The sequence below is a fragment of the Marmota monax genome, unplaced genomic scaffold (genome assembly GCF_021218885.2).
Source record: "Marmota monax isolate L192 unplaced genomic scaffold, Marmota_monax_Labrador192_F-V1.1 WCK01_AAM20220418_F8-fsc00095, whole genome shotgun sequence".
In the NCBI taxonomy this organism is placed as follows: domain Eukaryota; kingdom Metazoa; phylum Chordata; class Mammalia; order Rodentia; family Sciuridae; genus Marmota; species Marmota monax.
The window spans coordinates 108,450-124,005 of record NW_026695244.1 but is presented as its reverse complement, the minus strand read 5'-3'; the positions used below and the strand labels follow the sequence as shown (position 1 = coordinate 124,005).

Genomic DNA, 15,556 nt, shown 5'->3' with positions numbered 1-15,556 from the left:
TTTCCTGTGCACACTCTCGGTACAACATGGCAGGCATCCTGGCATGCCTTTCTCAATCTTTCTGCCCTTTCACAGAAATCCACTCAATTGGAGAATAACTTTCTCAGGGGAAGAAGCATGCTGTAGCACTGTGACAGAGACTTAGAGAAACTGTCCTATGTAGACTGACTGTGCGCTGCTGTGACACTCTCTAAGCACTGCTTCCGATTATTTCCTCATTTGTAATAACAAATGCAGAGGAACACTTACCCAGTTTTCCCATGTGCCTTCTGGATTTTTCTTAATGATTGGCTCAAGGCGTTTCAGAAGGATCTGACAAGCATTCTTAAAGAAATAAAGAAGACAGCCGCATCAATGTTTATAGCAGCTCAATTCACTATAGCTAAACTATGGAACCAACCTACATGCCCTTCAACAGATGAATGGATAAAGAAAATGTGGTATATATACACAATGAATATTATTCAACCTTAAAGAAGAATGAAATTACGGCATTTGCCATAAATGGATGGAGCTGGAGAATATCATGCTAAGCAAAATAAGCCAATCTTCAAAAACCAAAGGCTGAATGTTTTCTCTGATAAGCAGATGCTGATTCATAATGGCTGGGGCCAGGTAGGGAAGAATAAATGAACTTTGGATTGAGCAGAGGGGAGTGAGGGAAGGGAAAGGGTGTGGGTATGGGATGGATGGTAGAATGAGATGGACATTATTACCCTATATATGTGTATGATTACACAAACAGTGTGACTCTGGACCATGTTCAGCCATGTTCCATTTGTGTACAACGTGTAAAAATGCATTCTACTCTCATATATAACTAATTAGAACAAATTAAAAAATTAAACAAGAAAATAAATAAAGAAGAAAATCCACATTAGGAAAGAGCCTACTGGTTAGGGTTTGTGTGAAAGACTATTCATTGATCATTCATTTGGTCAGAAAATGTTTATAAAGAGCTTGCTCCTGCTAATCTGAGAACAGAGATAACACAGCCCCTGCTCTTAAGTATCTGTTACTGGAGGTTTTTTTCCCCTCTTTATGATACACTTCCTGTGAAAATATGGGTTCTACTGAATTTATATTTCCAGATCTTCTTTCTTAGATGAATCAGATTTTTAATTCCTTCTTCTGCTTTTTTACATTTTTATTCTATACTTTCTTTTGCATTTTCCAGCAATTAAAATAAATGGAATAAACATTTCATTTTCCTTCAAATTTGTGCTCTTCAGTCTGAAGCAATGACATGCTAATGACCCTCCAGGTCTGAAACACTGAATTCTCTGTTCATTCTTCCATCTGTTCATTCACTTACCATCAAATTGCTACAATGAAGGCCTTGGCTTTGGATTTGAAATGAGAACATAAGAAACTTGACCTATAATAACCTAGATCCACAAAATTTCTAATCCTTAAAATAGAAACCTGAAACTCAATATGCAGGAAGATAGATTAACATTTAGTTTGAGTTGACAACTCCCATACACACAGACCTGTTTCCCTCCTAGATTGGATTCTACCCCAAACTGGATCTGATGAATTTGAGGGTTTTCACAAATTTGTTCTGAGCAAAATAGAGTTCTTGCTTTTTTACCCTTTTATATGTCACCATATAGGTAAGACTGATTGGAAATCAGTGCTTCTGGGCGGCATCTATTCAGTGTCCAAAGTGGCGGGGTGGGGGCGGGGGGCAGGAGATATGTCTCTAATAATGTTCTAATGGAAAAGTGAATAGTTTGTAACAGAAACTTTATGAATACAGTATCTTTTACTTCAAAAGTATATGCAATCAGCTGAGCTCGGTGGCGCTCAAGAGGCTGAGGCTGGAGGATGGAGAGTTTAAAGACAGCCTCAGCAAAAGTGAGATGCTAAGCAACTCAGTGAGACAGTAATAAATACAAAATAAGGCTAGGGATGTGGCTCAGTGGTCAAGGGCCCCAGAGTTCAATCCCTGGTACCAATAAATAAATAAATAAATAAATAAATAAATAAATAAAAATTTAAAAAGTATATGCAATCAGATATTTGAATTAGAGACTAGGAAGTCATGATTTTATTCTGAAGAAGTGCAAATTTAGTGCTTGTTAAAGACATCAATTAGAAAATAAGTACAAAGGAAAGCTGAGTACTCTGGTAGAACCACACTGATTATAACACTATACCTGTACCATATGTGCTTGGCTGGGGTTTGGCTGACCTGCCTGCCTGCCTATAAGAACTTGCTTGTGCCAGGGGAAACTAGCACAGCTCCGTTTTTCTTGGTACTGAAATTTCTTTTGTGTCTTCCAGCAACAGAGATTCCCTGTTCACCAAAATTCTTTCTCCCTCCTTCCAAGGTACCTATGCATATGGTTTGCCACTACTCTACATTTCCCAACCCCCCTTGCAGTTAGATATGGTCCAAGACTAGTTCTGCTTATAGATTATGAGTGGAAGTGACTTGCATCTCTTCCAGGTCTGGCCTGGAGTCTTCCTCATGGGCCCTTCCTTGCACATTGGAGTGATGGGGCTCAAGGCTACCTTGAAAGCCCCTTGTTGCAGATGAAGGAGCCACTATCACATGTGGGCACGTGAATGACCAAATGCTCCCTCTGGACTGATATGTATGCAAGAAAAGGATTTCTGTTGTGTTTGAGCCATTATATTCTGCATCAATTTTTCACCTCATGTTAGCTTACTCCAAGTAATATACTCTCTCTTTTTAAAAATTTTTATATTGAAGAGTTTATTTGAGCATTTGAGGACTTGTGAATCAGACAGCACTTGACATCCTGATACACTCTCTTGACATTTTGGTTATCCTATGATCATGTTAGCGACCCGGATGATTTCTCTGAAGCTAACTGCTATACCTTTATCCAGCTAAGAAAACAGGAGATTTGGGGAAAGCACACTGGGAAAGACAGGAGAGATCACCTGCACAGCTCTGCCATTGACATCTGCACCGATGGACGCTGCTGTTGCAATTGTATTAGGCACCGTTGCTGTGCTTGTTTCACAGATGTGCAGATAAGACATGGGGACTTTTAATTCACGGCTGGCCACCTATGGGAAAGGGAAATATTTTCAAGTCCACAGGGATTTCTATGAAGACTTAATTAATTACTTTTCCTTAATAATGAAAAATTACATTCATGATAGACTTTAAAAACCTAAGCTAATATGTTTTTAAATAACTTTTAAATATGCATGCATGCATTAATTTAATTTAATGCATGCATTAAAATAACTTTTCAGTAGTACCTTACTCTGTTTTTTAAGGGGTTTTTTTTTGTCTTGATAATATGTTAAAGTGCTTTTTCTTTTCAAATTTCTGCCTTTAGAACATTAAAGTTGAGATTTTCAGGAACTTATTTGTTGGAGTGATAGGAAGAAATTGAGACAGATGATGAGTAGATAGAGATTAATTAGATTCATTGACTCAAAATTTGCTCTGAAGTCTGTTGGTGTCAGTCTTAGATGAACTTGGAAAGACCGTGAGGTCTTCTTTCTTGCCTTCATCTCATCTTAACTTTAGTTTACTCATTTTTTTCTTCTATTTGTTCCCTCTTGTTTATACTTCTCTAGTATTGCTCTTTGTAGTCTTTTTTTCTGTTTGTTTTCTTCTAGCTTCTCTAGGAAATACATGTAGAAGTTAAGATATTTAATCAGAAAGAAATGAAAAAAAAAAGAGGAGCAAAGAAATGGAAAGGAGAGAGGTAGGAAGAAAAAAAAGCACTATTTTGGCTGCTGTCATCTTTTTTTTGTGTTTGTTTATTTTTGCAAAAACACCTTCTCAAGATGTCTGTAGGTATGTATCTGTTCTTGTCCCCAAATTCCAATCTTTTAATTAAGGCCACTAACTATTGAGTTTCCCCACAAAGATGCAACATTAAGAAAAAAAAAAAAGAAAAGAAAATATCATTGTTTCTTAGCTGTGAAAATCCAAAAAGAATGTACTGGTTCATTCAACTGAGAAGGACAGATGGAGCTAGTGTCAGGTTATGTCTGCAGGTAGGAACTTTATGTTCTTTTAAGTTCTCTTGGCCTCTTGCATTATTATTATTTTTTTTTCTACATTTTCCTTACGACAGTAGATAGGCTTTTTACATGGCACAGAATTGCCAGCCACACCGGGCCTACAGCATAATCTCTAGCATCTACCTGTCTGGGACACTGATTGGCTTGCATGAGTCACTCCCTCTCTTCCTGCAGCAGGTGGAGTTCGGAATTGGTTAGGCCCAGATCTTGCAGCTATATCAGTGGCAGTTGTGGGAGCAAGGAGGACGATGGGGTTAAAAGGAAACTGAACTGAGGAGTACTTTAGAACCATGTAAAATGTGGTTCTAATATTTTGAAAATGAAAATATTCTGATAATGAAAAGTTCTAAATGTGCACTGTAACAATCTAATACATTTGTCACAAGGTTAAATGTATTCAATATAGGGGATTATTCTTTTATTCTTCTAAGATATTCTTCCTAGTTTCCATGTATGTGTATATATTAACATATCCTTTAAAAATATAGGATGATAGTTGACGAAATACTTGCTCTTCAAATAAAATGCCAGCAACCTAACATTGTTGTGTGAAATAAAAAATGATACCTACTGGTCTTAAAATAGAATACCTGAAAAACTCCTCCTCTTGGTAAACCAGCATGGAACACCCTCCATATGCTCTGTGGGCTCATGAGTGGCCTCTTCACTAACAACCGCCTCCATCCCTATGCCCTGGAGCAGTATTACACACATATGGGATTTCTGCCACCTCAATAACTGTATTTTGTATGTAAGAAGCCTTTCAACTGAATAGTCAGGGTCTTAGAGTTTGAATCATCATTTACCCAAATTTCAGTCATGTCAACAATGTGATAGAAATTATTGATTTAATTACACTTATTTTACCTGCAGCATTTTGGTATGAATCCCTTGTCCCAGTTCGTTGCCTCCATGTGTGACCAATACAGACCCATCTGTGTAGATATGAACAAGTGCAGCTGCCTATAAAACAATCCAGAAGGCACAGCTCAGTGCAAGGTGGCACTCAGGAAGTTTACTGTAAGACATGAGGTGGGGAGCTGGGTGCTGTGGCACATGCCTGTAATCTCAGTGGCTCAGGAGGTTGAGGCAGGAGGATTGAGATTTCAAAGCCAGCCTCAGCAAAAGCGAGGCACTAAGCAACTCAGTGAGACCCTGTCTCTAAATAAAATACAAAATAGGGCTGGGGATGTGGTTCAGTGGCCTGAGTTCAATTCCCAGTATCCCCCTCAAAAAAAAAGAAAAAGAAAAAGAAAAAAAAAATCAGGTGGGCAAATACATCTCACAGAGCATTGAGGGTCAGAGAGGCAGGGTTTTCTGGTACAATTCTCAAGTTTACTTCTGGTTTGTGCAAAAAGTCACTTGTAAAACAGTTTAGGAACCCGGGCAGTCAGAACCCTTTTGGAAACCTCAGGAGTTGTGAGTATTGGTTCCAAATGTTTGAAAGTTGGCTCCTGCTTAAAGTCCCTGTTTATAAAGAGCTTGCTCCTGCTAATCTGAGAACAGAGATAACACAGACCATAAAGCAAATGAATTTAATACTTTATCAGCTCTATACATATGAAAAGGAATATGACGTGGTTCTTCTTCAAGTAGTTCACAACAAAGTGGGGAGACAGGGTAGAATCCAGGCATCATAGTATACCATGATCAGTGACACACTGAGATATAGGGGCCCTGGGAGACCTCAGCAGACAGGTCCAACTTCTCCCATGCTGCTCAGGGTTGGATTCTCTGAAGTGACAACTGAATGGAGTCAGGAAGGAGAGAAGGGTTTGCCAGTGGACAAGGTAGGCAAAATCTCCCTATTGCCTGTGAGGGAACACCCTGCTCCTATTACAACATAAAGCCCTTTGGTTCTGTTTTTGTTGCTTTTTTCCAGCTTCATCCCTTCCCTTGCCCCACTGCTGTTCCTCTCTGACCTAGACTCTTACTTATGCTGTTCTCTATTCCTGACTTGCTCCTCCTCCTGATCTTTCCCTGTCTGCTCAGACTCCAGACTTATACCCACAGTCTCTGTTCTGTTAACATTCCCCTGAATGCTTTTCATCCCATCTGGAAAAGATCAATCCTCCCCTTCTCTGTAGTTCCTCTTACCAGAAGTATTGGGTTGAATAGTGTTCCTGTCTCCCTGCCACTACTCCAACCACTGCCATTCATGTAGCACCTCCAATGTAACCTTATTTGGAAACAGTCTTTGCTGATATAATTAGTTAAGATGAAGCTGGACTAAATGAGAGTGGTCTCTAATGACAGGTGTCCTGATAAGACCATGTGAAGACACCAGGGAAGGTGCCTATGGAGAGACGAGTTGATCATTGGAGTTATGCTGCCATGAGCCAAGCAGCAACAGGAGCCACCAGAGGCTGGAAGAGGCAAGGAAGGAGTCTTCCCAGAATCCAGAAGGGGAGAGACCTGCTGATACTTTGATTTTGGACTTTCAGTTTCTCAAACTGTGAGAGAACAAATTTGTTGTTTTAATCTACCTACTTTGTGGCATAAATAGTGTTCAAGGACTAAAACAAGAGGTAACAAACTCTGCCAAGAAAGGGCCCCTGATCCTGTGCACCTTTGTGTCCTATGGAGAAACTTGAGCAGATCTGAATCACAGAGACACTATACAAAAGTTTGCAGAGTAAATGGATGGTAAGGTGGAAGAAGGAGGGATTAAGATTTCAGCCCATTCCTATCTGGAGATGCCTGAAGGCCCCAGGAAGGCTTGGAGGGGCGGGGAATGCCAAGGTGTGTAGGCGCTAATAACAGTCTTTCCCCTTTGTGGGTCTTTGACTTCCTCTGAGAACACTGTTCTCACTGTCAGTAGAGAGTAAGGGATCTGATCCTACATTGTGAGTCATCAGCTGACCTGAAATAACACCTCTCCACTCCTAGCCTTGGTTCCTGGTGCATCAATTTAGAACTGAGGGGAAGACAAGGCCTTTCAAAAGGAGATTAAAAGTCATTGCTTGATTTAATTTTTTTTTTTTTTTTGGTGAGATGAGGAGTTGGCTCCCATGGATGAGAGCAGTGAGGCTGTGGTTTAGTGAGAAGTGAACATCTAGGTGAAGAGAGGTGTGATAGAACAAAAAATTATTATTTAGTCTTTGTAGTTGGTTCTTGGTAGAGAGCTTCTAAAACCCTGGAATGTGTTGTTGTCCCAGGAGACTTCACTCATTTCAGACACCAAGGTCAAATGGGGTGCCAGACTATTCACAGTCTTCCTGCTGACAGTTGATATGGGATTTTCACTAGACCTGCTCAGTTTTGGTCATTTTCTGGAACAAAGAACTCAGGAAAGCACATTCCTTATGATGCTTACCAATTCATTATAAAAGACACAACTCAGGGAGAGCTGAATGAAGAGACACATGGGGCGGGGCATGGGGGAAGGATTGTCTTTTGTCTGTTAATAAGATAACTCATGGATGCCTAGGTGACTTTAGGATGAGGGGAACTGGTGTGTGCATGTGAGTGTGCGTGAGTGTGAGCATCCTTCAGCCCTTCCCACCTGTCCAGGTGGGGGGATTCTGGGCTGGTGAACCCCCAGAAGGCACAGGTACCCTGTGTCCCTCCAAGTTGGTGTTGGAGAGTTGGTTTAGAAAAGACAGAATATTTGGTGTCAGAAAGAAACCATACAGGCAGCTGTCTGGGGTCCCAGCCATTGATCTAGTCCAGCTTGCAGACCTGTTGGTTAAACTTCCTCTATTTATAGAAAAGGTACCTTGCCCTGGGAGAGAAATGTGACTCAGAAGCCCAGCGCATCTCATCCTACCCATAGGAGCAAGAACCCTGGGAAGTCCCTCTGGGCTGTCCTGGAGAGGGGCTTAGGGCTGTCCTGGGTGACTTCTAGTGTTCCAGGAACCCTGCCAAGTGCTCTGCATTCCATATTTCACAGAATCCTCATCAGTCTGAAGAGAGAGATTGTTATTATAACATTTTATGATGGAGGAAGCTGAGATTCAGAGAGGTTAAATAACTTGCTTTGACATACACACAAGGAGATCTAATGTGTGTAAGATTTTTCCCAGTTGCTGGGTTTTCTAATTTTGGTGGTCCGTAATGGCGTAACAACCATTCCCAGTTTTCTAACAGCCTTCCTGCCCATGACTCATTGGGATACAGGGAAGACTTGTCCGTCCAAGTCCTCACATTATTTAAGTGACTCATCTGCATGCTGACCTTCCTCTTTCCTTTGGCTGGTGAATGACTTGCCTCTTCCATTTGCATATTTACCTTGGAAGATTTCTAATGCCCACTCCCATTTCCCCACCAGAAATGACAGATTCTTTAGAGAGGAAACTGCCAGCTAGTAGAGCAAAACGGAATGACTTCTCTGCCGAAGACTTAGCAGGACACCAAGGAGTGTTGCGGTCTCTGGGTATACAGACCAGGAGTAGCCTATTTTCCCCCACCCTGTTCCCTGAGATCCTTGAGCTCAGAAAGCACAGCAGCTGTTGTGGGTTCCTGTTCCTTTCTGAGTAGTGGGAGGCAACGGGGCCAGGAGTGTTCTGCCAGGAGGGTGACTTACCTGATGAAAGCTTGTTGCAGCAAAGCCCACAGAGAACTTCATGGGGATAATAGCAATGCCTTTCTTCTTCCAGTAGTTCTTCTTGTTGAACTCTTCCACTTGCATTCTTCTGCTGGAAAAGGAAGACCTTTCCAGACATTCGTTCCAACATCTTATCAGGGTCTCAGGGCTGAATGCTTGTTTGTAGATGGTTTTATCAACTGTTTTATACATGTTTTTCTCCCTAATCTGAAGGAGATGGGAAATATAGTCAGTAGTTGTGGTAAGACAGACACTGACCACCAAACACACTTAAAAAGTCTTTCCATTAAACTACAAACTTTGGTAGGGGGAAGGTCATTTTTTTTTCTTGTTTTCTTTGAATAGCATGCGGTGCTGTAAAAACAATTTTTTAAATCTCTTCATTAATGCATCTTTTAAGGTAGCTCCCCTACCCCCAGAAGTGGCAGGCAGTGGATAATGCCATGCCCTAGGCCTAGGGAAGCAGATTTTTCTTTTTTTCCCACAAGGTTCAGAGGATGAAGCAGAGCTAATAGACAGTATATTAAAACCAAGATTTAGTGTCATAACTGAGGATTTGTTCTGCTACAGAGGAGTATATTTGTATATAATGACAGAGAATCTCCTCTAAGTTTTCCAATTGCCTTTGGAATGTACGGTCAAGTTTTTTAAAGAATTTATTTGAATAGGGTGTGTTTTATAGCTTGGGAACTTGGAACACTCAAAGAAAAAAGTCTATTGAGAAATACCCAGGGGTTTTTCATTATCCCCATCTTGTTCCAATAACAATAAAAGGATTACTGTGTTGTTATCAGCAACAACACTGGAATAATACTATGTACTTAATGAGAACAAATATTTTAATGAATGTGAATTTATTCGATTCTGCAGGAGCACTATTGAGGTAAGTCATCTTGTCTTCATCTTATGGATAAGGAAACTGAGCCACAACGAGTGACTCTCTTTGTTCTTGGGGTTCCACTTGCCTAGATTACCTTCCCACCACTTGTGCCTATTGTTCCTCAAGGCCAATCTCAAGTGCCATCTTCTCCAGAAAGTTCTTCCTGATTCCTCTCCCTTCAAGCCACTGTGATGTCTTCTTCCTTTGTGCCCATGGTACATTTACCTGATGTCTCTTAAGAAATCTATTGTTTCCCTGGTACAATATGAGGTGTTCTTTTGTGTGGAGACCCTTGTCAATCTCCTCGACAATCACAAATTATAAACCTGGAGGTCCCTGTTGAATTTAGGGATAAAGAAGTTCAAGAAACAATGCCTAGAGAGTCCTTGCTGGTACAGAGGGTCTATATTTCAGAAAGGCTGGAAGTGGAAAAAGTAGACTAGGGTCTGATTGGAATGTGTGAGAAGTAGAAGAGCATTATCAACAATTACCCCAATTACTGAGGCTGCCTCTCCCTGTTCTAGTATACTGTACAACCTGTGTGCTTTCTAGTATATTACATAAAATAATAATTTTAGAGGGTATTCATTTGGAAGTATCTCTCAGAAGCTTTTCAGTGCACCAGAAGTCCATTTCTATAAGTTTAGTTTATCCTAGATACACCTACACAACGGGGTAAAATACACCCTTGGTACATATGTAACCAAGATGTTTATTGCAACATGATTTTGATAACCAAAACGAGTAACAACGTAAAGGTGTATCATATTACAAAGTCATGAAAAAAAAAGAATAGATCATTCCACTGACATGGTAAGATGACCATGACATATTGTCAGGTAGAAAAATAAATGTATAGAATGATATATATATTATGGTTCCATTTCGGTAAGTAACTATGTGCACATATATAGAGAGTATGTCAATATATATATGTATATGAATACAAATGGATGGGTAAAGATAAAAAAGTAAACATGGGACTCTTAATAATAGTTACCTTTGACCAACAGGAATGAGGGATGAGAAAGAAGATGTTCACTTTTTACTTTGATTATTTCAGTGTGGTTTGAATATTTTGTGAGTAATTATTTGTATATAAATTAAAAAAAAAGAAAAAGAGAAATTTTTTGCCTTAGGAGGGAAGAAGATAGGAGGAGATGAGTTCTTGTAGGTATCTCTTAATTTATTGAATGCTGAGCCAGGACTCATTTGTTTGTTTTTTTCTAGTTCATTTCCTTGGGACAAGGTAGCCAATTTGCCCCCTGGTCTAACTCTTCACCAACCTTGGTTATGACCTGATTACATTCCTACCATTTCTGGCGGGAGGCCACATTTGGCTGCTACAGCTGTGATGCAAGATTCTGTCACCAAGGTTCCTTGTGGGAAGCCAAACCCACGAAAAGCTGTATTGGATGGCAAATTTGTCATGCACGCACGGCCCCGGAATCTGAGGTTGCGGATTTTATATGAATTTTCCAGCTTTAGTATAAGAAATTCTGTTACCTAAAGTAGAAGGAGATATTCACATTTATTGGCCATCACATCCTGCCTCCCCCTCCTTTTCTCTAAAAATCAAGTACAATGAGTAAAGACTCATCTGGAAATTTTGCACTCTTTTCACAATTAAGGATGTGGTTAGTTTTTTTTTTTTTTTTAAATGCTACCAGGGGCACTTAACCACTAAGCCACATCCTCAGCCCCTTTTTATACTTTATTTAAAGACAGGGTCTCACTGAGTAGCTTAGGGCCTTGCCAAGTTGCTGAGACTGGCATTGAGCTCTAGATTCTCCTGCCTCAGCCTCCCAAGCTGCTGGGATTAACAGGCATGCACCACCGCAGCTGAAGTTTTTTGCTATATCCCCAGCCCAACATGATTATTATTATTTTTTTAATATTTATTTATTTAGTTAGTTAGTTCTCGGCGGACACAACATCTTTGTTTGTATGTGGTGTTGAGGATCGAATCTGGGCCGCACGCATACCAGGTGAGCGCACTACCGCTTGAGCCACATCCCCAGCCCAACATGATTATTTTTTGATACACATACCAGCTCTGAGTCATCCAGTGTGCATCCTCCGTTAATATAGCACTCAATGTCTAGAGCTTTGATCCGCCCATTGTTCATGAATCCCACCTGTCACCAAATGATGGACATTTTACTGATAGGTTTAAAATTAACATGCCAAGAGCAGTCCATAGCCAAGTTCCCCTACTGAGCACAACTGGGGACAGACTTTGCTCCCTGTTCATTCTGTTGTGTACCATGCCTTGCTATTCCTTTGTTTTTGAGTTTGATTGATGAAGAACTCTTTGGATCTGAATTTTGCTGAGCCCTCTTCGCTCAACATGTAATTTTCTGTGCTTCAAAAGTTTTTGCTTGTCTTTCAGTGTGCAATTGCCACTCTTGTCTTCCTTACTCTCAGGAGATTCTCCTTCACTTTTTACTGGCTTTCTTTTTAATTTAGTCTGTGGTTTTCTCCTTGTGGAAAAGTCTCTGAGATTCCAAAATGTCCTGGGATGAATCACAGGGTCTCTCATTACGGAACAGACTGTAGAACTGAGGTCAACGATTGGATGTGCAGCAATAGCTACTCTCAATTCCCTAGGCAGGGAAGGCACTTTGTAGATGGTTACAGGACCTAGAGAATGTGAGCCAGTGCTCCTGTAACTGTCTGGGAGGAGCTTAAGGCAGATCATAGGTTTTTGATGTTGCTATTCCCCTCCCTCCTACCCACTTGGGCCATCTTGTTTGGATAAGATGAATGAAAAGAAAAATCCCCACCCTCTATTCTTGTATTACCAAAAGATGACTGGCCCTGGTCCCTTTGCCCTTCTGAAAACAAAGATAATACACCTGAAGAAACTATATAACTGTATGGCTCTCATCATCTATTGCAAGAAAGATATCAGATAATAGACCACAGAGCAGTTAAGAACTATAGGAAAACCCACAAATTCAAAATGTATGATAGTTTTGACAAATTCTAGACTGAAGTTTGATTTTGACTTTTCATGAGAATTGCTAAGCCAAATAGCACTCTGTATAAGGCAGCAGAAAGAATTCTTCAACTGTTTAGGATAAACCTTTCAAGAATTTCGGAAATAATTATTTATGCAAAATATCTATTATGCTAATTTACAACCAGTTCTGAATAACCAAGCAAAACATAATTAGCAAGTCTGAATGAGGATATGTTTATACCTATGTATGCATATATATTATTATATTTTATAATATATTATATATATTATTATATCGGAAGTGACATTATATTTCTTTAAAAGTAAGATAAAATTTGGATTTTTCAAAAAGTTTACTTCTCTCTTTTTAATTATATTTTGTATTATGATAATTACCAAAATGTTAACAATTCAGAACTTCTTTAATAAGTATTATTACTGAATCAGTCTCATAACCATGACATAAAGGCTAATATATAATCCAGGCCAAAACAAAAAACACAAGATCCATCCTAACAATAGTAACTGCCACAATTCCAGCAGTTAGCCTCTAATTGCTCTTGGTCCTAGAAGATAATAATAGCTGTGACTATTAATTTCTGTGCATTTGAAGGTAAATAAAAAATTTAATGGCCAACCACAGTTCCTTTCTCTCTAATTATAAAAATTACTAATGCCAACAGAAGAAATAAAATAGCGTTGTGGAATGGGAAGCTGTGATTTTAGTAGTATGGATACTGCAATAATCTAAGGGAATGACAAAGTCAGATAGGGAATCTGTGTGTATGCCACAAGCAATGCCCAGATAAAAATGTCTGTAACGCTTTGAATTACATTAGAACTATTCTGACAGCTCAATCACAAATTTTTTCAAGGTGGTTTTTTTTTGGGGGGCGGGGGGTACCACAGATGGAACCCAGGGGCGCTTAACCACTGAACCACTTCTCCATCCCTTTTTATATTTATTTAGAGACAGGGTCTTTCACTGAGTTGCTCAAGGCTTTGCTAATTTGTTGAGGCTGGCTCTGAACTCATGATCCTCCTGCCTCAGCCTCCCAAGCTGCTGGCATTACAGGTGTGTACCATGGTGCCCTGCTCAATTACAAACTTGAAAAGTGGCATTGTCAACTAGATGCCAGCAAATAATTTTAATAATGTTTATACTACAGTTGCATAAAAATGCAGTTAATGCAGTAGAAGTGTTTTTTTTAAAGATGAGATCTTTTTATGTTATTCAGGCTGGTTTTGAATTTCTGGACTCAAGCTCTCCTCCCACATCAGCCACTCAAGTAGCTGTAACAACAGGCATGTGCCTCTGCTCCTGGCTTTACAATTTTAAATCCAATTGTTTTTTTTTTTTTCATCTGCAAAGAGGTTTTGTGACACTTTTATGGTCACTTAGTGGAAACTTTCATAAAAAATGATTTTGCAGTTAAAATGACCAAATGTTTCCAAACATTTCTACTATAAAATAATATTTTTATATTCAAGAAGTTTTGGTGTAACAATGTTTGTATCTTGAGTTTTGTTTTCCCCTTCCAGTTCTGTGTATTGAACCCAGGGGCACTCAACCACTGAGCTATATCCCTGGCCCTTTTTAAATTTTTTGTTTTGGTCAGAGTCTCTCTAAGTTGCTGAGGCTGGCCGTGAGCTTGTGATCTTCCTGTATCAGGCTCCTGAGTAGCCAAAATTATAGTTGTGCACTACCATACCTCATGTTTTTGTATTTTGTGGGGCTAGGGATTGAACCCAGGGCCTTGTGCATGCTAGGCAAGCACTAGCTCTGAATACCGCCCAGTCCTATTTTTTTTTCTTTAAGGAGCTACTAATATAAAATCTTATTCCTTAAGTAGTGTTTTTATCATTGCTTCAAATTATGTTTTCATTATTAAACCAGATTTGTTAAAAGTTCACCACGAAATGCTATGAATATGCAAATATATAGCATCTTCATTAATATTTTAGACAATAAGATTGTTTTTACAAAATCAAAATTAGTAAAAAAAGAAGAAAACTATTCAAGTAAAAGGAATTATTTTTAATAATTTGATCTTTCAGACTTACTTTATATTTTCCAAATAACGGGTGCCTCCCTCCAGTTATTAACATGTCATCTTCACGATCAAGAACAAGACGAATGGGATGGCCAGTTCTAAAAAAAAAAATCTTGGGTCAAATTCCCCATCCATCCCACCCACCCAACCCTCCACTCACCCCTCCATCTACTCCTTCACCTATCCACCTACGTATTTACACAACCCTTATTTATCTTCCCATATCCATCTATCCATTCATTTACCTATTCATCCACTATCCACCTTCCCACTCATTTATGCCATTCATTTAACTGTCTCTCTATCCATCCCATAAAGATCTATGAATTGCATGCTGCATGTGCTAGACATTGATGTGAATTAATGTATGACTAAATGACTATTGTCTCTGTGATCGATAATTCAGTGTGAGAAAATCTAACTAAAGGGATTAATGTCACATGACAGTTAAGTTGCATTATTATGGCTTCAAATTGACCTTCAAGTGTGATCCTCACCCAGATGCCATTATTATGCATCTCTCTGCAGCTAGTTATAAAGGAGAGAGCTTAAACAGATAAACGCAAAGTTAACAACAGTACTATAAAAACATCAGTTAAATGTAAAGATTCCAGGTTCATTGTCCAGTAATTCTGAATCAGTGGGGCTGGCATGGGGAGGCAGGAACTTCTACAATCTCAGGAGACTTTTAATACCCAGGAGGTTTGGGAACACTGTTCCAGGTGTCGGGTGGGGGGGGGAGGGTGGGTCACGTAATGTATGGCAGTTGTTTGTGAAGGCAGGGTTGTATTTTAAGGCACAGGTTCCCACACTTGGCTGCACAATGGAACCACTGGGGAAGTTTTGGAATATTCCAATCCCTTGGTTGGTGATGGAAAGTGCAGGTGCTGGGATTTAAATGTTCCCCATGTAACTCCAATGTGCAGTCACATTTGAGAACTCTGAAAGGCCCAAGGCCTTGTGAGAACACAAAGAACTGATTCTCTCTTAATCACTTGGATCCCTTGTGGTTGAGATAGAGAGGGGTTAGATATGGAAAGAATGACGATGAGGTTCAGATCCTGGTTTTCCCACCTGCAGACTAAGACACA

The 15,556-nt window shown here is 39.6% G+C and overlaps 1 protein-coding gene across 2 annotated transcripts in view; it reads right to left on the bottom strand.

Annotated features, from left to right (window-relative positions):
- LOC124105785 (aldehyde oxidase 2) overlaps positions 1–15,556 on the bottom strand; it is a 77,854-nt gene that overhangs the window by 23,486 nt on the left and 38,812 nt on the right. For both annotated transcript variants that reach the window (XM_046463128.2, XM_046463129.2), the window contains 7 exons: positions 14,476–14,563; positions 11,498–11,584; positions 10,761–10,952; positions 8,546–8,773; positions 4,888–4,983; positions 2,917–3,045; positions 250–324 (listed from right to left, as the gene is read on the bottom strand). In XM_046463128.2, the coding sequence (XP_046319084.2) occupies positions 250–324; positions 2,917–3,045; positions 4,888–4,983; positions 8,546–8,773; positions 10,761–10,952; positions 11,498–11,584; positions 14,476–14,563 (895 nt within the window). The remainder of the gene's footprint in view (positions 1–249; positions 325–2,916; positions 3,046–4,887; positions 4,984–8,545; positions 8,774–10,760; positions 10,953–11,497; positions 11,585–14,475; positions 14,564–15,556) is intronic.